At 34.5% G+C, this 22,191-nt stretch overlaps 2 protein-coding genes across 4 annotated transcripts; one reads left to right on the top strand and one right to left on the bottom strand.

Annotated features, from left to right (window-relative positions):
- Positions 1–4,583: 4,583 nt before the first annotated feature.
- Positions 4,584–6,474, bottom strand: LOC119632101 (phosphate carrier protein, mitochondrial). Of its 2 annotated transcripts, none has more exons than XM_038024827.1 (4): positions 6,404–6,474; positions 5,771–6,183; positions 5,209–5,549; positions 4,584–5,150 (listed from the first exon to the last, which is right to left on the bottom strand). In XM_038024827.1, the coding sequence occupies exons 2-4, from the start codon at positions 6,140–6,142 to the stop codon at positions 4,808–4,810; spliced, it is 1,056 nt and encodes a 351-aa protein (XP_037880755.1). In that variant the 5' UTR covers positions 6,143–6,183; positions 6,404–6,474; the 3' UTR covers positions 4,584–4,807. The 2 variants fall into 2 exon arrangements, with proteins under 2 accessions (XP_037880755.1, XP_037880758.1); XM_038024830.1 differs by having other exon boundaries at positions 6,459–6,474.
- A 443-nt stretch (positions 6,475–6,917) lies between these two features.
- On the top strand, positions 6,918–22,011 carry LOC119632692. Of its 2 annotated transcripts, XM_038025722.1 has the most exons (10): positions 6,918–7,259; positions 10,481–10,996; positions 11,081–11,198; positions 12,059–12,208; positions 12,285–12,370; positions 12,432–12,705; positions 12,767–12,811; positions 13,079–14,179; positions 14,238–14,505; positions 14,644–22,011. In XM_038025722.1, the coding sequence occupies exons 2-10, from the start codon at positions 10,485–10,487 to the stop codon at positions 21,012–21,014; spliced, it is 8,925 nt and encodes a 2,974-aa protein (XP_037881650.1). In that variant the 5' UTR covers positions 6,918–7,259; positions 10,481–10,484; the 3' UTR covers positions 21,015–22,011. The 2 variants fall into 2 exon arrangements, with proteins under 2 accessions (XP_037881650.1, XP_037881651.1); XM_038025723.1 differs by lacking the exon at positions 6,918–7,259 and having other exon boundaries at positions 9,287–10,996.
- The last annotated feature ends 180 nt before the right edge of the window (positions 22,012–22,191 follow it).

The raw sequence follows: 22,191 nt of genomic DNA, 5'->3' as shown, positions 1-22,191 counted from the left end.
AAATTGTTGGCCCACTATTATGACGATTTAGAATATAGTAATCGCAAAATCGGCGCGTTAAATATAAATATTACAATAATTCGACAACATAAATAGGCGGCATTTAGAATAACTCAGGTGTGATATGAAAAATTCGATAAAATTTCTCAAATACCCATGTGTAAGGAAATAAAAATAATAAATTTATGAATAATAAAAGTAAACATAATAATAATCTACAGTCTGATTTTTTTTTGATAATAAAAAAATTCTCGATATTTTTTGGCGTACATATATATAGAATGTACAATTCTTCAACTTTTCAAAATAGGCGATCAAAAAAGAAACTAATTATATATGCTACATATATACATATAGCTGCGGTATGGTAGCTTTTAGTACATACATACCATAGAGCACAATTTTCTTAAAAATAGCATTCTTTCTGCTTCTACTGAGAGAATATGACGTCATGCTAATAAACTATTATCAAATGAGAATAAAAGAGCAAGTATAGAAAAGGCTGCTATGTAACAGCGTTACTACTGTTGTTGATAGCAGATACACAAAAAATCCTAAGAGTTTTCTAATCTCAATTTCGGACAAAATGTTAGAACGTCTATGAGAATGAAAGAACAAACATAGAAGTGGCTTGTAATTAACAGCGTTACTACTGTTATTGATAACACGTACAGAAGAAGTCCATAAGACTACGATTTTTCTAATCGCGTTTTCGAACAAAATATTAGAACATCTACGTATTTCGCTGTCTCCGCTAGAAGGTTAACTGGCGCAAACGCAGAGAATTTAAAAAATTAAAGATCCTATTGCTTATATCGAAGTCAACAACTAAATTTATTTAGTTGTCTTTGCTTATACTCAAACATATTATAGTCTAAACAAACGTGCGCATAGGCACACGCACACAACAATTTCTGCTAAAGCGCTAATGCAGCCACGCATAATTTTATTCGGTACATCGTAACGAACATAACCAAACATTTTCAATAAAGTTAAAAAAGGAAAGAAAAGCCACAATATGCTTTATTTATTTACTTATATGCTTTATTCCCTACTACTGTTGGTACTTTTTGTTGTCAAATTGTCAAATTGTTTGTTTGTATAGAATTTCAACAGATGTTTTTTATTGATTAGCGGAGAATTTACCGACGGCTTTGCAATTAGTATAGAATATAAGGTTGGTTCTGCAAATAAGCATAGAATTTAACGTTGGTTCTGCAAATAGCAGGGAATTTAACGTTGGCTTTGCTTGCCTGCCTTTAGGTGTAATCATTAATAACATTAGTGCGTAGCCTGTTACACGGGCATGCTACGCAAAAATCAGTCATTGTACTCATTTCTCTTGTTTTTTCGTTCGCTTTCAAAGTCTTTGCTTACAACGTATGCCGTGGTTCAAACACATCATATATATATATATATATATAAGACAACACATTTATCATGCCCCAATGAAAGAAAGTAAACGAATTGAAACGAGTCCAATTAATTGAAATTTGTACACTATGCATTTGTTAGACTACATAATATCGACATGTGTATGCTATGCTACGACGTTTTGAATAAGGCTGTGCGTGAATGTATTCGTGCTATGGTAGAAATACTTTCATGCGGTTATGGATGCCTTTGCTTAAGCAATGGAATCTTCATCTATATTTCCAATGATAATTAATATATTTTGACGATGGGATTTCGGAAGGTTCATTTAAAATTTTGAATATATATTCCTTGCCCATTGTATGTTAAGCAGAAGCATTTGAATTGAATAGAATTAATTATTCGTTTCAAATATCGTAAAAACATATACTGGCGGAAACGATAGCGCCTGGAATTTGGCGCAGTTCAATCTTTTTGATTCAGTTAATTGTATAATTTGATGAAAGTTTTGAATTGGGAACAAATCAAGTAAAATAATGTGGGAAATTTTTTATTATGCCCTGCGGACTTATGTAACGCGCAGAAGCGCTTTTGTTATACCGATCGCTTTAGAATCATATATTGGAATGATCTAAGCCTATCTGTCAGTCTAATGTCTTTCCATCCAAATTTATGCTCAAGCTACAGGTTGCAATTTTTTAGATATTTTGATGAAATTTTGTGCAGACTCAAGAGCGAACGCTGTTGAAAATGGTTCGGATCGGTCTGCTTTTTCGATAACGGCTCTAGTCTGAAAAACGGTCATATGGAAAAAAATCGAAATTTTTAAATGTGCAAAAGTGACTAGGTAGTAGTATCCCTGCATTCTAAATTGGTATGAAAACTTTGGACCGGCTGGGGCAATTTTTGAATTTCCTCTCATATAACGAAAACTGAAGTTTCTACGGCAAAAACTTTTAATTTTCAAAGCTTCCTGATGAAAATTATATCACAACACGAGTTCATCATAAAACTGACTGCACCAAATTTGGACCATCTCGGCCTATTCCTTAGACTCTACCCTAATAATGATTTTCACGAAAATTAATCCTTTGTAGAGCAGAAAAGTCAAAGTTTTAATATGTGGTAATGGAAGTTGACCAATAATAGTAATTTCATACCAAAGTGAACTCTACAAAATTTGGACCATCTACGCCCGCTTTTGGATTCTGCCCTATGTAAGGATTTCCCGAAAATTGTTGATTTTTAGGATGGAAATAAGATATAATTTTTGTGTGTTCTATAATAAAAAACGAATTCTATTAGACAATGTGGTGTAGGGTATTAATCAGTCGGCCTTGCCCTACTAAAATGTTCTCAATTGTTTTTACGTTAAATTTAAGCAAAATATCTTTTCAAACTATAGACATGCCCTCTCCTTAAATTGAAGATTACCCTAAATCAACACGTAAGCATTAATATTAGCAAACTTTTAATATAAATTTCCTAATTATCCCACTTACTTACCCCCTTCAGTTTAGTCTTTTTTTCCTCTTTTTGAACACATAAACAGACAAAAGCGTTTGCATTTATGTGTCTTGCTATGTAGCAAAGTTCTTCTAAATTTACTCTCTGAACACGCTCCTTGTGTCTACCTTCTGTATGGAAGTACTTGATCTACCATCTAATCGACATACACAAATATTTCTATTATCTTTTTTTCTGCTCTAGTGCAAACGCATCCACCCACACACAGATGCAATCAACTCATTGTACTATCGTAAAGATGACTTTATACTGTTTTTACGGCGTGACCTCACACATATATGCCATACAAAAATAAATAAATATACTTATCTCACTTATTTTCCATCTTTTGCTTTCATGGCAATTATATATGCTTTTTTTCTATTGCATCACTACCAGGTTATACTTTTGCTGCGAGAATGTTGCTAACGAAACATTCTATCTTATGAATTTCGAATGTTGTTGTTTTGCGTCAAATTAAACGACTTTATCAGGGAAGAAACAAAAACAAAATTTAGAAAAGGAAAACACTATGTATACACTATACACATCATGCCCATGCGTACATAACATATTTTAGGAATGCTGCTGGCAAAATACGCCATTTTGTAAAAGTTTCGAGCCGCACAGCCGGTATTTAAACGATATGTGAGAAAATTTTCATGAGAAATACCTCCGCCTATAGATAGTTGTGTTATCTGTATGCGAAGCATTCCACTGGTACTTATACATACGTAGTAGAGAATTGTGATTTAAAACAGTGTCTCTTCTGCTTTAAATCGCAAAATCACATGATAATCGTAACAGCAATCCCTTGAGTTTTAATTCTCATCGCTTTTTTCCGTCACAATAACAACTAACTTTGCTATTTGTATATGTTTTTTATTTAAAATGCATCTGGTTTTAATTTACTGCGCATATGCAACGAGAACAAGTGAAAAGTAACGTTAGTCAAGTATCTCCAAGTACAAAAAAAACATGGTTTCCTCTTTCTAGGATGAAAGTTAATCCGATATCATATTTACTCTCTACGGGACGATTTTCTACATAATGTAGGAAATTGAATAAGAAATTTTCAGCGAACACAGTTCAATTTTCCAAAACCTTAATTACGACATATGAGCATATACACGACTGTAGAATCTAGATTCTACAGCCATTGATTATAATGGCCATCTCTCTCTCATTCATGGCGATTTCTTTAAAGTTAATTAAAACACTTTTGTTTTACCAGTTTAATATGGCGGCATTTATTTCTGTTAATCAGGGAATTGTGGGAACAAAGACCTTCTTGCATACATTTACATATGTAATAATAAACATATAAATAAAAAAAAATCACATGGAAATATAAGATATTGTTAAAAGCCTAGTGAAAAAAAGAAATATTGGAAGAAAATGTGGAGATAATCGATCCTTTGACCAATTGTTTTATTTTCTCCATAAATTAGAATTACAAGATTACTTCGTATATATTTTGAAGTTGAGAAATGGAAATTACGATATACTAAAAACTTAGAAAATGCCACGGTTTTCTATAATACTCCCTGTAGTTATGTAGAATGTGAATTTAATTGGAATGGAATGTTAATCAACTTATTTCGAGAAATACTTGATTGTTTGGTCTAGTTAATCTTAGTTCGTCTATTCTCGCGAGGAAACCCTTCACAAGTTCAAATTGTTGTAGTCGCCGGCTATTTTCGTTTTTTTTTTCAAAGAAACTTGTTTAAAAACACTGGTTTGGATGAGCGCTGTTTGCAGAAATAATTTAACTAACTTTTCATAGTGACTGGCTTATAATAATTTAACTCTTTTCTTTTTTTTAGTTTTTGCTTCACGTCCCTTAGGCGTTTACGTATCGAAACGAATGCATCTTTAGATGCACTGCGCTTTTCAATTTTATACTTGAAATAAACTAACAGAACTTTTACTTGGCTAATTTTTCCTTAAGAGAGGCGGGCATCTCGGGTGGAGGAGGACGTGGTATAGCCAAAGCTACTTTGACGCCATCATAGATAAACCATTGCAAAGCAGTAAGAGTACCAATCATAACTATACGTGGCGTTAAGCCTTGCCACATACCCATAAAACCCAAGGATCTAGTCACATCTAAGGCTGACGATCCCTTAGCTTGATTCAATTTCGACACAACAACATCGGCTGGATGAGAAACAATCGCGCAGAACACGCCTGCAATATAGCCGGCTGCGAATGTTACCACCAGTTGTTCACCCTTCGAGCATTCTGCTCTTGGCTTGGGTACAACATATCTGTAAAGAAATTACATAACCTCTTTACCGATTGGTAATCAATTTTTTTCACACTCACTTATATAAAAGTTCAAGGGTTCTTTCGAAACAGGCAAATTTCATCATCGTGTATGGAATTTGTCGCATCCATAAAGGCACTAAACCTTTGTAAAAACCATTGATTCCTTCTTCATTCATAATCTTTGGCATACCCTCTCTCATGGTGTTAGCAAATCCAGGTGTAGTCTGAATTTTAACCTTGGTAGCCTCAAACGGAGCTAAAGCTATGTCAGCGAAAAATTCAGCTGAAGCCGAGGCAGCTAAATATAATGACGTACGATACAAATACGCATTCTCCTCGCCCAAGGCTTTAGAATAATATACTTTAAACAGTTCATATAAACCAAACTTAAAGGCTCCCTAGGAGATTAAACAAAAAATAACTATATAGTAAATCAAATAAGCATACATGGAAAGATGAATGAATGAATAAAAGATCAATTTCAAAATCTAATTAAGAAAATCTAGCTTTTTAACCAATTAAGGAAAAGTCGACTTGGAAATCGATATTTTTCAGTCTTTGATTTTATATGATGTAATTACTTTGTACTTTGTATACTTTTTTTTTCAAAGAAATTTACCTGCGCAGAATAACCGAACAGTGTCGGAGCCCAGCCCTTAGCCAGACCCTTAAAACCTTCCTCAGCTACAGTAACTTTAAAGCCAGTAAACAAGTTTTTGTATTTTGCTTGATCGACTTGCAGACGACATTTAACCAAATCCAAGGGCACTACAAATGTATGCGTGGTACCACACGACAAAATGCCACCAATACTACATAAAGCGAAATATTTGGCACTGCCGAATTCACAAGATTCAGTGGCAGCAGCGGCGGCTTGAATGTGACGACCAGGCACCGGTCCATCAACGCCAGGTGTTGGTACGTCACAATGAACTTTAGTAAATGGAGTACGGAATGGTGAATTCTTGGCAACTTCTAGTAGCGAAAACATTTTAAACTCTTTTATCCTTTTGGTCTTAAATGTTAATCAAACTGAAAGTAAAAAACGTAAACACTGCATTTATTATAAAGATATACCTCATGACATGTGAGTCCAACAATTTAATCTCTTAAGTTTTGCCATGCTTTTTTTTAGGTTACATAACATTCGCATATAATTTTATTGATTTCGCAACTTTTTCCAATTAAACAATATAATAAATAAAAAATAATTCCATTACAGGAAATTATTTTTTTTCTTTTATATACCCACTGTTTGATTATATAATGATTTTATGGAAATAACTGAATAACTCTCTAGCACTTACAAAATTGTAATAAGCAAAGATATACGAAAATTCCAAAGAATTCCTACAAAAAAGTCCAGGTGACATACTAAAATGATTGTATGGTTTTCGACCGAAACAGGGTCGTTAAGAGTCAGAACGTTGCCACCTTAGAAATTTTAAGGAAATGGAAAATTACATTTATTAATTAAGAACAATTTTTCATTTATTTAATTAAAACAACAATAAATTATACATTAATTTCTTAAAATGACCTATATGCCAAGTTTAATAAGGCTAATTTTGGAAAAATTTTCATAATACTAGACATAATCATTCCTAATAGCGAAAAAATACCTAATTGGCATTACTGCTAGACGGAAGAAAAGAGAAAGGGAGTCAAAAAAATGTCAAACGGTGAAAAAGTGTATGCATTACAAAGTGTAACTAAAATTTAAAATATTTTAGTAAAAACTCTTAATTATTTTTAAAAACATTTAAAAAATGTTTATTTAAATGTTTGTGTTGCATTTTTCCATAAAAGTTTCGCGAATACCAATGGTTTTAAACATAAAAAATCGAACTGAAAAAATGTGGAAAATTTTATGCTTGCTGTTGACGCCATATTTAATTTTTCGGTATTACTTTATCTATTGAACAAAGAGAAGGCATGAACTAAAAAAAGTTGGCGAAAAAATACAGTCAAGCGGAGGAACATATATTACTATGCTAAGCGTTACGAACATTTTATATTGAAGAAATTGTGTAAATAATAATGTATTTGAAGTGTTTTTTCATTTTCTGAATAATATTAAAGCTACAAATATATTCTATATGCAATAGGTAAGTGTATGTGTATGTATTTTTCTTTTTTTCACAACTTTCTATCCCTGAATTTTTTTTCTTAAAAAAAAAATTTTCTGTAGACTAAATTTGCGCATACACACACATTGTCCGATGGTATATGTATTACCAGTAAACAACACATTTTTACGGGAAGTAGGTGGAAGTTAAACTTAAATATGTTACATATTTACATATATACATATATATATATACATATATATACGATGTCTTGATTATGATGAATTTTTTTTTATAAAATCATAACAATTTTTGCCGAGGCGCTCTTTAAAGAATATTTTATATTAGAAAATTTTACATAAACTTTTATTTATAGCTTTTCTTTTTGTTTTTTTTTTCCCTATAAACGGGAAATCGAGAAAAACAAAATGTATAAATGTGACTAAGGTCAAAAGTTTTAGGTGAATATGCAATACATACCTACGTGGACACACACAAGATTTAAAAAAGCAGAAATTCTCCGAAAATTAGAAAAATAATGGAAAAAATTTCAAAGCCGTTGTAAAGTTAACAATAATTTTAAGGATTGCACACCAATAATTTTAATTAGATTTCCGAAACAATACTAAAGTTTTTTACATTTTTATTTTTAGCTCAATTTCTCAGTAAAGTCAATGACAACATGTTTACTTTAGTTTTTCGCCTACTTATTCTGTCCTATATAGAAGTTATTTTTTATATTACATGTTTTAATAACTACGTTTCTTTAATTGAATATTGAGGACTTTTGCAGAGCATATTTGAAAATATTTGCTATCATTAATATTAAATATTTTGATGCATCTAAATGTAAACGAAACAGGTAAGTCGCCCTTCGTCCTAATTATGCGTCTTTTTGGTAGTTGTTGCGCGCGATAAATCGTGTGGGATATGATTATGAACCAAAAAGTACAATCCTTGAAACAGTACAATTTATTTTGCTACATATTGCACCACATCGAAACAACCAAGTCCGTTGACGCTGCGTCAACAAATACTTATTCCGTGGAGTGAGTTATGCAGATCCATAACTTAACAACTTTTTCGACGTATGGATCTCTAAGCTGTGTTTATTACATTTTTTATAAATCGACTTATTTGCACATTGTTCCACAAATAGAAGAATCTAACAAATATTCAGTATGCCAATGAAGCACGATTTGTTATTGTCGTTGCTGTTGTTATTGTTCTTTTGCTTTTCATGCCCACAAACACATCCACACGCATGCACACATACATCTATCCGCACACATAAACAAACAAACCTATACGCACACACATGCAGACGCGTGCGCGCGCGGGATATCCCGCACAACGTATGAATTATCCAGTTATATATGCGGCTTCAACACACGAGCGAGCAACGTTTATGACTTTGGTCAGAGCATAAAAGATTTATGCATCTTCGATAACTATGCTTTCCAGATCGAAATTACAACAAGTAACCCGTGGTGAGGAATACAGAAGGAAGGGGGAAATGCGTGAGCTGTTTGCACAGTATTTTCCAAGAAAAAGCCGCACGAGGACCACATTCGAATCTCTAATCGTATTCGAATGCAATTGGGTGATGTAGGGTTGCATAGTAAGCAGAAAAGGAGATAATGCGAGAGCGGTTCTGGAATGGTTTTATCCCCATGGAGGTCCACTATTCAGGCATACGTAGGCACATACATGCCCCCCCCCCCACACACACACACACACACACACACACAACGTCAATACTCTTACATTAATAATATAGTAATACAAGCGAGTTAACACTGTTGGGGCGTGTACAAGTTATGGACAACAAAGTGTGTTGTGTTGGCTGTCACACTGTTCATCACCTTTTACTTACACCCATATCGTAAGAATTGCGTCATAGCGTGTGTAATACACTTATGAGGATATCCCACGAAATACAATATTTAAATCGATCCTTGGTCAGTTTCAAGTTCGGATCCACTCATCCACATCTGTATATCAGCTTCGCAGATCATGCAATTTTAATCTAAGATAGAGAGTTGCATTGTATGCCTTTTTCTCAAGTCCATACGTTAAATATTGCATTGTTTGTCCGTGACAAATTTTTGCTTTCTTTGTAAATTTATGTTCTGCAGGGATATATGTAAAATTTGTCCATAGTCGGATTATGTATAATGTATTGCAACACCTACCGCAGGGTAAATGTGGCTTGTTACTTCAATTATGTACTTATGATATGGTTCGCAGCTCCTTTTCTTGAAGCTGACTTGATTATAATTAAATGGGTTGAATTAATAAATATTTACAAATAATTCTAATCAAATGATTAGAGAATGGTAGCAGCAGCAAGCAATGAATAGATAATAGAGAGTATATTTTGTTTGTTTATGTGCGCATTATCGAATATGTGATCGCACACGTTTGCGGTATATTCGTTCTTTTTTAAATATTCTTATCTATATGTAGCTTATCTTTTCTGTAAGACTGACTTTAATAAAACTTTTAAACAGCTATTTATACATATTAGAGCGGGTATGCGAATTTCGCGATATGTTTATTATGCTCAGAATAGGTGTCGACTTAGCTTTCTATTTGCCTGTCTACCGTCTCCTTAGTTAAAATCACAAGTACGAACGCAGAAATTTTCTACTAGCAAAACTTATTTCTCAGTTCTTTCCGTGTCATCTTCGTTAGGTTAAGTTAAAAGGTGCGGCTACACCCGTTCGTGCATCTGTTGCCTATTGACAAAAAAATACTATTTATACTTTTAGATTTATGACGCGAGAATATGTCGACGGTTATAGATTATCAAAATTAAAAACAAAAATTTGTATGCCAGTTGTCCCGAAAGCACTCTTTAGGAAACTTCTATTTTTAGGTGCTATTTTAAAGGATATTTAAGAAAAAATATCTTTGCATACATCTCTAGTACTCATCCATCGTCACACATTTTTAACCACATACATATTTATAAAGTCGTATAAATCAGTGCTTTGCGATACGTTGACGATTTATTTTTTTATTTACAAAAATTCCGTAATTTCGTTTTTATGTCTCACTTTTGCTTTATTATTTTCGCCAACATGTTCTTTTTTAAGTACGTTTACGTAAGAAAAAAAAAAAAATTAAATAAAGTAACAATAAATTTAAATCCATCACTCTTAAAAAAAACGGAGTTACATATGACAATAGCAATGCTCATATGTTTTTGCCTGAATAAATGCATAACAATGACAATCACATTTGTATATTTGCAGAATAATGTCTGAGAACAAAACAAAACCCTTTAATACCCTATGGAGTATGTCCTTTATGGGGTCTACTAGCGAACAGTATAGTAAAACCAATTCTCCAGTAAGTTCAACTGCATCAACAGCACTTAAAACAATATCAACATCAACGATTACGAGCAATGAATATATCACTGACAACAACAGTACTAAGGGACATGATAGCACGCAGAAACCAGAACACAATGTGGCAGGTCCACAAGAACAAAAATTACAACAGCCGCGGTCACAACTCTCACCTGCAGCGATTTCTACAAACAATGACTTACGCACCATATCAAATAATATGCAAATCTTACAAGTCAACGCTCACAAACAAAATAGTGGTGTTAGCCCTTTGGCAAGTCGAACTGGCGAAGAAAATGGCGACAAACTTTATGGCTTTGTGGAGGACATTTGTCACAAAATACGTTTAGCTGTTACTGGCATTGGCGATGGCCTCTATCAAACACAAATGATGAAAGCCATTAACCAATATAAAGTGTATGTTTCTTTCCGTTATTAATTTTCTGTAAAAAATTAATTATCATAATTTTATTTTTATATTTATTTAATTCTATCTCCTAGTTTTTGTAATGAAGCTTTTAAACAGGATTTAGAATCAGTAAACAAATGTCGTAAATTAACCAGGAACATGCTGCACATGATGAATTTATTTCACAGTGTATGCGCAGACTTTTCCGATGTAAGTTTAAGAAAAAAAAAAAGCATAAAATTGAAAAATTTATATATCGACTCAAATAATAAAAGTACTCAATTTCTAAATATCAGTGTATACGACCAAATGAAAATGATTTGCGTAAATATAGATTTTTCGCGGATTGCATACTTTTCTTGGACTGTACGTCCGCAATCATACATACGTTAAGGAGAATTTAATCCCTATTCGTATATATTAATTGTCCATATCTTGCAAAAAAAAAAGTGTCAAGAATGTTGAGGGAAGTGTTCGTTTGGATGAAACGATCGGAATAGACGGATAATTTTTTTTCCGAAACACAATATAATAATAAGTGACTTCATCCGTAATTCGGTATTTAGAAAAGTGATTGGTATGGGTTTTCGACGACTAATATACCAATAAAACAAAATCACACGATTATCAATATATAAAATAAAGCTAAAATAAAAAACCAATTTCAAAAAATATAAGGCAACGGCGTTTTGTAAGACATTTCCCACCATATCGTTTCGCGCACGCATTTATACATTCTCTTTAATATTTTACGAATTTGTATAGAATTTTTTTTTCCCGGCTTTGGCTTTACGAAGCGAAATATCAATTTCTCACTCCTTCGAAATATAAGTAAATTTTTTTGCACGTGTTGCGAAACGCTTCATATGTTTGATACATGAGGGAGCTGAAAACGTGCGGTGTATCCTTCTTAGTTTCATGTACATGTATTTAAAAAGAAAAAAATTAAAAATTTGACTGACAAATTAGATGAAAATCGCATAATTTACATATAATTCTATTAAATTCGATACCTAATTAAATTCTACAGCTAATATAAATTATGAGCTAATTAATATAATTAATTTTAGACTCCTGAGTATATGCAACGTTTATGTGAATTACTTGCTATATATATTGCCGTTGAGTTGCGAGTTTGTAAGGAAACGAAAGTGGATATTTTAATGGTAGCCAATCGTATTGTTTACTTACTGCGTCAATATTTAAAAAAATCCGATGAGGTTAGTTTTAATAAAAACAAAAAAACAAAAAAGAAAAATAGTTTTTAATGTTCATTCAAAATTTTCTTTTCTTTAGAAACAAACTTTAATTAATCGGTTATGTGCCTTGGTCCGTATACCAAATATGTATGGTGAACGTGATATTATGACAACCGTTTTTGAGTAACTAGTTTTAAAATTAACAATTTGTTTTTTGTTTTTTTGAGACTTTGTCGTATTACAGAGAATTTATACCACGTTCCGCTATCGTTATACAAGAAGAAATGCCGGATAAATTATATATGCAATATATCATATTGTTTTATCAATGGATGCGTTTGGATGCGAATTTGGAATCTCAAATGCGTATCATTGAGTTCGCTGAAAGATTTATGCGGCCGGCAGATACATTGCGCAATAATGCTTCATATGCTTACAACTTGGCTAGATACTCATCTAATAGCACTGCTACTCGCACCATATTATATAATATGAAGTTCTTTCAAGATCTAAGAAATGTAAGTCCACGAAATCCGCTTTCTGCCTTCGTAAAAATTTAATTATATTTGCACATTTCAGGCCTCAATCAGAGACAATAGTATGGCGGCCATTAGCGACGTTGTGGTAAGTTATAGTTTGAGCAAAATTTAATTGTTAATATCTGTGATGTTTTAGTAAAAGGTATGATTTTTTTAAGTAGTACTTCGACGTGTTTTTAATTTGCATTTTGAATGAGCAGTTAATCGCTTTGTAAATTTTTAAATATGTTTAAGTTATCGAAAAAAGTATGATAACAGCCTTAAGCTGAATGGTCTTAATAATTTCAAATATATTGTTTGATTTCTTTTTTTTTATTAAATCAGTGTTATTTTCCCATTTTCCGTTATTCAGGAACTATACGACGAGGACGACAATCTCCTGGAAGAAACCTCCCGTGGCATTGATTTTTCTGAGATTTTCTCTTGCATATCAATCAAACCTTGGGAACAATCGCAACGTATAAAATTGGAACGTAATCAATATTCAGATACCGTTGATTTAACAGCTGACGACGATGACAATGAGAACGTAGTGGCTATGGATAACGACTCCATAGAAATTTCCAATGAAGAGCTTTGGCTTAAAGATTTTCAAAAACTTGCCAAACAATGTCAGCCTGTGCGACATTATTTGCCTGCTTTGAGAAATGAAACTTCAGTTGCCGATGAAGATATTATCGATCTTGACAGTGACCCGGAATTGGATTTAGAGGATAATCCGCCAAATACCGCAAATTTAGCAAACACAGCAAATATAGCAAATGCAGAAAATACAATCAATACAACCCATAAAACAAATACAACAAATATAACAAACACAACAAATATAACAAATACAACAAATATAACAAATATAACAAATACTGCAAATATAACAAATGAAATACCTCCGGCCGTTGCTTCGGATGAAGAGAACTTTTTTTCTTTAGATTACGTTAGCAGAGACTGTGACAATGCTACAACAACTAATGAAGACGATCATGAGTCTACCACAATACGCCCACGTCTACCATGCGATAATGTGCGTACTTATGCCACGAAGAAATCCAATAATAAATCGTCGATGGCCGCAAGCACAGCTTTGGTTACTGGCAGTACGGGTGCACGCGACTCAAGGACATCGCAGATAGCAGAAGGTCCTCGAATTGTGAACACGTTCTCTTGCCGCCGTGAAAGTTTACATATTGTCTCATCGCCTAACGGCTCCCAGGCAGACGATGCCGGTACGGATGTACAAGATGAAAACGATGATCGCAGTACATTCGATTACTCTCCGTTATCACCTCAAAAACCTTTAGATGCGGACACTGGAAATCGACAGGCTACCGCCCGTGTTCCATATCCTTGTCCTACCTATTCTAACGAAATGGGATCAAATCGCGTCGTGTTTTCTCAAGAAGCACCTCGATTGCGCTATAAACACAAAGAATTAAAATACTCTGCTGACTCGAAGGTACGCAAAAAGTTCACCCTGTTGAATAAAAATAAAAGAAATTCATTTTTCGTTCTAGAAACCACGGTCAAGTTCAAGCAAAAAGTCAGAACAGAAGAAACGCGTTAAATTTAATGAAAAGCATATAGGGCCAGCGGCCACCCATGTTGGCTTAAAGACTCCTGTTAAATCATCTATACATTTAGGGAAATTGTCGGCTTCAGATTCGGCCAGCTACTACTTAAATTCACAACGCAAAAGGCATACCAATTCAACATCGAGAGTGGCTAGCTCTGCATCAACTTCTTCAACTTCCACCGAGTCTATTAAAGAACTAACACAACAAGGTATGTATAATCTATTTTTTAAATTAATATTTTGTGTTTTGCTTTTGCCATCAAATGGTAGCGAAATAAATATATATATCTTCTACTAAACTAACCAAGCAAACAATCAATTATAACCAATAATTTTAATCTGTCTAGACTTCAAAAGTATACTGAAAAAAAAACGTGTGCTTAAGTCGAAATCCAACAAATCTGTGTCAGTTTTTAATAAGAAAACTTTAAGAAGTTCTATTAAATCTAATGATATTTCATTAACCAATTGTAAGAGTTTAGATCAAGGGCACTTAGCTGAATGCAATTCAAATGTTGCTACTAAACAAACAATACCGGAACACACAAAAAAACTCACATTAAATCAACGAACTAATGGTGATAATCACCAGCCACAGACAAACGATGACCTTTTGACTGACGTACAGACAATGAAACTTGAAAAAGAAAAATTGATGCCTCCTGAGGTTAATGATGATATAATTTTCAAGAAACCTTTACCCGTACGGAGAAAATTAAGAAGCTATAAGTTAGCAACCACTTGGATGGAAGAGTCGACAAAAGTTGCAGGCCAGAATATTGAAGCAGAAGATAGGCAAGGTTCAATCAAAGAAGAGCCATCAGATTCAATTAAAACAGATTCCATATTGCAAGCAAATGATAACAATGACACTGAGAATGTTTCGCAATGCACTTGTATTGATAGTATTACGGAGTCGAATGAAATTCATTGTGATCAAATAAAAGAAAAAAATATAAAGTATCTGGATAAATCAGAAGAAATCATAGAAAATGCCATTAGCGACCTTTTAGGAGACAATAAAGAGACTGCGGAAGATGTTAAAAAAATTGATGAGAAGACAAATGGAAGCGATAATCCAAGTGAAAGTCATTTCATAACGAAAAGTGACGATAAAGAGGACGTGCTTGCCTTGAACGATTTTAAGATTATGGAAGAGAATAAAATAGATATTGCTGAAATAGAAGTTAATAAATCGAACGAGGAGGACTTTGAAAAACCTGAAAAAAAAGAAGGCGGCGGCGTATATGATCTCCTTACTTCGGATGCGGAAAACGTAAAAGTTGATGAATCATTTGAGCTTAAAGCTGATGAAGAAGACAAGATGGAAATTGAAACTGCTGAATATGCAGAAAACCTTGGGCAAATACCAGATAATCAAGTTGAAACAAGAACATCAGAGAACGACGAAAGTGAATCGGATGACATTTTAGAAGACGCTAACAACAATGTAGATACGGAAGATATTAAAGAAGTTGCCGGCAATATATGTGCAGAGGAAGAGTTTGTAGAAATTGATAAGCATGTCGAAATAAGTTCAACGCCAGCAATGGTTACGTTAGTTGCACCGATCGAAAGTTGTAAAGATGTGGAATTAAATTCAAGCCCGGCCGAAGATGGACCTGTAGAAAACAATAAAGAAATGGAATCAGGTTCAGCAATGGTCATTATGAACGGGCTCGCTGAAAATTCTAAGGATATGCAGTCAAATTCGAGTTCAATAGTCGACTTGGAGAGTGAAACTGCCGAAATTTCTAAAAATATAGAATTAAGTACGAGCGCAGCAGAAGTGACAGACGATGAGTCTCCTATAGAAACTTGTACAGGTATTAATGAGAATAGCTTAGCCGTAGCCATGGAGGAAGCAGAAAATTCCAAAGATATGGAACCAAATTCAATTTCACTAGCAGTCGCAGAAGACGAATCTGTAAGTGACTGTAAAGATACCGAAAATAATTTAAATTCAACAACAATCAAAGAGAACGAGTTCGTGGGGAATTGTAAGGAAGTCGAATCAAATTCAAATCCAAGTGAGGATAAACCTGCTGAAATATGTAAGGATGCGATACCAAATTCTGTCACAACAGGAGCTGCTGCGAACGATGAATTTTTGACTGATAACAAGAACGTTGAGTTTGTAGAATCAAATTTGCTTGCAATAGAGAACCGAGAGAGGTCAAAAATCCTAAACAACGTTGAAACGAAGGATTTGGTTCTTCCTGAAAATAATTATGAATGTAAAGAATCTGTAGGAAAGTTGTTGCCCAATAATGAAGAAAGCTCCAATAAAGAGAGAAAAGAAAGTGAGCAGACTGTTGAAAAATCGTCATACAATAACTATGAAAATCATAAAGGCGAAGAAGTAAAAGATGAAGAAAACGCAAAAGATATAGGAAAGCAAACAGAAAAGCAAGTCATACCGATTACAGATCCTCAGCCCTCTACTCCCATAACAAGTAATTTTAGTGCCGAATTTTTGGCAGGGTTACCCAATGAGCCGGCAGTTAATGCGAATGTGGATATTGACATAACCGCGAAGGACCCGACAGTGAAAAGGGAATTAGATTTTGAATTTGAATCTTCCAGTACTCCGTCCTCCATGGTACGCATAGATTTAGATTCTATGAATGAAAACACAAACGATGTCCACCAGCAATCGCCTCAAAGCGATGAACCAAAGGAAGTGAATAAATTATTGGAAGAGTTTAATAATAAAACTGAAGACATTGTGGGTAACAGCTTAAATAAAATACAACAAGAAACTGAACAGCACAATGAACCGATGAGCGTGGAAAAAGTGAAAGTATTAAAAGAGAACAGTACTTCTGACGAATTTGGTAAATTAGATAGCGTAAAATCTTTATCATTAACTACCGAAGCAATTGCTGTCGCAGATCTTAAATTAAAAGACGGCAGCTCTGATAAATTGGAGACTTCTCTAAAACCCCAAGTAACTGAAGCAACCAACAAACATATGACAGTGGATTTAGTTAATTGGCAGCAAAGACAGAAGAGTGGAACACAGGAGGAAACAGATAATAATCATTCTGACGTATCAGCTACAATTTCTTTGAATCCAACACTTCCCACTTTGATTATCTCTATACGTACACGAGCCGTTAATAATACGAAAAAGACGTATTTTCAAATATCAAATCGAGATAAAAACGAGAAAAGCCCCGATGCTGCTGAAGAAATTAAAATAAACAAGGAAGAAGAAGATACTAAGGAAGAAGGAAACGTAAAATTATCTTCTAATGAGTCGGAAAGTAAGTCTTTAGCAAATTTAGAAAATCAGGAAGCGGAAACTTTATCTTCTCCGAAAAGAACAAATAGCTTAATTTCCTTAGATGATTCGGCTTTCGATAAAATAACAAAGATAGAGGAGGATGAGGAGGAAGAAGAAGATACTTTAGAATTAGAAAAGCTGTCGGCTGATTCAAATTCGGCTTATTCGTTGCCGTTAAAGAAACGTCCAACACAATCTGAATTAACAGAAGAGGGACAACAACAAGAAGATCAATATCCGCTAGAACCAATTCCAGTGGATGTGGCTGCTGAAGTGGTTATAGGAGCAGATAATGAATACAATGATTTAAAAACCATCGAGGTGAACGGAGCTATTGTAGTTGAGCTCGATGAAACAAAAAAAGGTAAAAAAATTGTCTTACCATCCCCACAAACGCAACAAATGCAATCACAACAACAAACACCTCGTATACAAGTAGTGGCACCTCTTAAGGAAATCGAGAAAGATGAGCCGAACACATCGAGGGCATCTGAACTACCGGAATCTTATCCGGCCACGCCAATGTTGAGTGTAGCTAATGTTGAGAAGCTGATGGACTTAAGCCGTTTCATCGACAAAATTATGGCTTCAGTAGATGTGGCTGCAATCATTGCTTCAGCCAATGCGATCGGTTGCTTTGCTGAAGGTCAGATATATGAAATGGAACGTACCGCTATATTGGAGCATTATAATATAGCGAATGCGAATGGTAAAACTACCAGCAAGCCATTATATTGGAAGAAAGGAGTCGAAGACACAATTTCAATATTTAATGATAACGACAACGAATGGATAACTTTGCCACCAACAACGGCCAAACAATTACAAAAATTGTCATTTGTGCTGGCTATATTGCAGGAACAATATCAGGTCAGTGACGTAAGGCAACGAATTAATCTGGCACTCACCCATCTCATTCACAAATCGCATTCGACTGTCATACAAAATTCATCACACAACACTGGGGAAAATTTTAAGCTGGCGCATTCTTCGAAAGAATGTCAAGATAATAATTTGGAATATATAAAAAGTCAACAAAGAAATGTTAACGAGACCGTCAGTAATAATTTATTGCCAGCTCCGCACATGGAGCGAATGCCAAGTCCACAACATTTTGTAACTGTCGTTACCGATAATTCACCGTCACGTCCAAATACTAATTTAAATGTGACGAGATTAAGCGGTAATTCACAAAATAAAACACATGATTCTGCAAGCGGATTGATAGATCCGAATAATACAGTGAAAATTTGGCCAGGTACTTTGGCCAACTCAATGATGGTTAATAATGTCCTCAATAATAATTCCGTCTTTATGTCAACATCTAACAACGATACCATATATGGTTCCATGAATTTTTCAAATACCTCAGGAGTTGTAACAGCGGACTTAACTGAAAACCGTCAAGAACAACAAAGCACTTGGGAGGATTTCACCGGCGAACAAATTTATATAAATCCACCCTGCGCCACAAGTCCTCAAAATGAGGTAATCGTTAATACCAGTGGCGTGCAATTGAATGACTTTTCTCAAAGTACGGCTGACTCCCAAAATATATTCATTTCTATTACAGATAGCGCTGCGCCAGAAAATGATACGAACACCGCTCAATTGCGTCGGCAACGGTCAGTAGATGATAATGGCAGTGGTGAACACTATGCCAAGCGACCGTGTCTGTCCAACACTGGAATGAGTGCGATATTTAATACACACTTTGGCAAACTGAACAGAAATGTTGTATTACAAAACCCTTACTTAGTGCAAAATGACATGAGTCAGCGAACGAACAACAATAAAAGCAATCATAATGCTAATAATATAATACAAGCATCGGGTTCAGGTGCCTCGCAAGCGCTCCAGCAGACCAATGTTTATAACGAAGCTTCGCAGCAAATGTCTACTAGCCTATATACAACCCGAACACCTCCCGCTCCTCTTGCTACACAGCAATTAGGTAACATCTGTGCCTCACCTTCGTCTATGGGAATTCAACAGCAGCAATCAGGCAAAACTGATTTCAATAATTTAAGCTTCTTGCAACAATATGTGGCTCAAGTAAGGGAGAATCAAAAGTTTGTAGATCAACATCTATCACAAATAAAAGCCAAAATTGAAAATAGTCCAATTAACAATAGTTCGCAACATTTGAATGTTACCAATTGTGGTATAACAATGATGTCGAATAGTAGCGCAAGCACTTTGCAACGTAATAACGTCAATAATTCTAGCGGTTTTCGAGCGCCGCCTAATACTTCAACTACTTCTGGAGCTTTAGAAGTAGTTACCTCATTTATTGAACAATCACAAGCCTATCCTACTGATGTTCAAATTAAACAACAACAGCAACAACAACAACAACAGCAGAATTACACGCAGCAACAACAGGCTTATACGCAACAACAGCAAAACTATACGCAACAGCAGCAGCCTAACTATACACAGCAACAGCAGAATTATACGCAGCAACAGCAACAGCAAAATTATGCGCAACAACCGCAACAGCAGAATTACGTGCAGCAGCAGCAGCAGCAGCAGCAGAATTACACACAACAGCAGCAGCAGCAGCAACAGCAAAATTACACACAACAGCAGAGCTACACGCAGCAACAAAATTATACACAGAATACCTATACTTCGACGACGCCAACTGTAATGTCATCTACGCAGTTGCATAATGATCAACGTAACCTCATGGATTTCGCGCATTTGGTGGTAAATTCAGGCTATCAGCCAACACCTACACCGCCGACAGCTTATGAAAATACATATGTTAACTTTGTTGTATGCCGCGATAATCTGCAATCGAAAAGAAAAAAGCGGGCGACAACGAAAAGAAATGCTCCACCGATAATGAAGCTACAACAAATGGAAACTCGGGCTCAGATTGAGCAAACGATTGAAATTGAACCGCCTGCAAAGAAAATGCATGTATTGAGAAAGAGAAAACCAGCCGAGCTGCAACAGAAAACCGAGATAGAAGTGATGCAATTACTGGAACACCAGCACCAACATCACCATCAGCACCAGCATCAGCAACATCAGCAACATCAGCAATTACAAAAATTGGAAAACCCTGAACATAACCTGAATAACAACATCGTACAACAGCAGCAAACGCCTACCTTCAATGAAACCAATACTACCAAGCGTAGAGGAAGACCAAAACGCAATGAGATTACGACGCCGCCTACAACGCGACAACGCAGCCGTCAAATAATCAACAACCAAGCTAATATTACGAAAACTACTGCCAATGTTAGCATAGCACCAGCAATACATATGACGACGACACCAATAGTGGTGACCACTACAGCTAATAACACTTTCGCTTACCATACGCCGAATCAAACCCTTTCAAGCACTAGACACGCTGCTCGAGAGGCTGTTAAACGTATACACTCCGCAGTCACAGGAAATTATTTCGGATGAAATACTAATTTCAAATTTTTTATCCACGATCATTCGTATTGGAAATCGAAGCATGGCCGACGGCATAAACATTGAAAACGAATCCTTTTTATTTTTTCTCCATTATTATTTTTTTTTTTTTTTTTTTCTGTGAGGCATAAACTGTTAATTTTGTTTCCGTGGTTGTGAGTTTTTGTGTGCCGTGTGTTATGTACACTCGCTTACGGATGGTGCATCATGTTTGTAAGCTTGACTATTTCTTTTACTTTTTTTTTTTTTTTTTTTATATACAAAATTCTTACCTTTCTTGATGATCATTACACTTGTCTATCATTGAATAACTTTATGAGTTAAATTAAATTATTTGTATAATAGAACCACATATGTGTGAATTTTCGGTAACACTCTCTGTAGTATGTAGTTGGGATTCTCAAATCCCAATTTATTAATGTTTTTAAACTATGAACCACTTTTGCTAAAACTTGGGCTTCATACAAGGGAAAAAAACCCATTAAAAATGAAAAGTAATTTAGTTTTAAAATTAATTGAATATAGAAAATAATCTCTTACAAAAACAAAGTCAGCAATCAACTTCCCATTATGGTTCACATAAAGGGCCAATATCTGCAATCAACTTTCTTTTAATCATCAATCAACTTTCCTGGATTAGTTCATTACATACACATATGATGACGTATATGCAACAAAAATCTTCAATCAACTTTCTCAATGAACCTGCCTGCATTTGGGACTACATTACATACAATAAAATGTTTGGACAACAATAATCTACAAGAAATTTTACAACAGAATCTCGCAACTTCTTCAATAAACTTTCCCTTACGAAAATTCAAGCTGCTCACCATCATCCAACCGATCAATGATCCTCATTTTGGAAATATCTTCTATCAACAATCAAAAGTGCCATGCTTCCTATCCAGGATAGATATAAAGGAAAAAATCGTCGAAAATTAGCAAAATGTTCAATTTTTTAATTATATGCTTGTTTTTTTTTTTTTTTTTTTTTAATTACTTTAGTTTTGAGAAATTTTTTATGTAAAAGAAGAAAAACTGACATAAGCAACAATATTATAAACAAAGTCGTCTGTGCTTAGTTTCCATTTTGTAAAGATTCAATTAGCTATTACATCCTTGATCTTAAGCAACCAACTGTTTTATATTAAAACAGGAAGAAATT

Source organism: Glossina fuscipes, unplaced genomic scaffold (assembly GCF_014805625.2).
Source record: "Glossina fuscipes isolate IAEA_lab_2018 unplaced genomic scaffold, Yale_Gfus_2 1, whole genome shotgun sequence".
Taxonomy (NCBI): Eukaryota; Metazoa; Arthropoda; class Insecta; order Diptera; family Glossinidae; genus Glossina; species Glossina fuscipes.
The sequence above is the reverse complement of the archived record's forward strand: the minus strand, read 5'-3'. Positions and strand labels throughout refer to the sequence as shown.

What these genes read in the sequence shown, in the direction of transcription:
- LOC119632692 (XM_038025722.1), top strand. Translation starts at nt 10,485, where the DNA reads ATGTCTGAGAACAAAACAAAACCCTTTAATACCCTATGGAGTATGTCC. An exon ending in ATTATGACAACCGTTTTTGA is followed by an intron (nt 12,371 to 12,431) that starts GTAACTAGTTTT and finishes GTCGTATTACAG; the next exon opens with AGAATTTATACCACGTTCCG. An exon ending in TCTTTCAAGATCTAAGAAAT is followed by an intron (nt 12,706 to 12,766) that starts GTAAGTCCACGA and finishes TGCACATTTCAG; the next exon opens with GCCTCAATCAGAGACAATAG.
- LOC119632101 (XM_038024827.1), bottom strand. Translation starts at nt 6,142, where the DNA reads ATGTTTTCGCTACTAGAAGTTGCCAAGAATTCACCATTCCGTACTCCA. An exon ending in TGTTCGGTTATTCTGCGCAG is followed by an intron (nt 5,550 to 5,770) that starts GTAAATTTCTTT and finishes TTAATCTCCTAG; the next exon opens with GGAGCCTTTAAGTTTGGTTT. An exon ending in ACCCTTGAACTTTTATATAA is followed by an intron (nt 5,151 to 5,208) that starts GTGAGTGTGAAA and finishes ATTTCTTTACAG; the next exon opens with ATATGTTGTACCCAAGCCAA.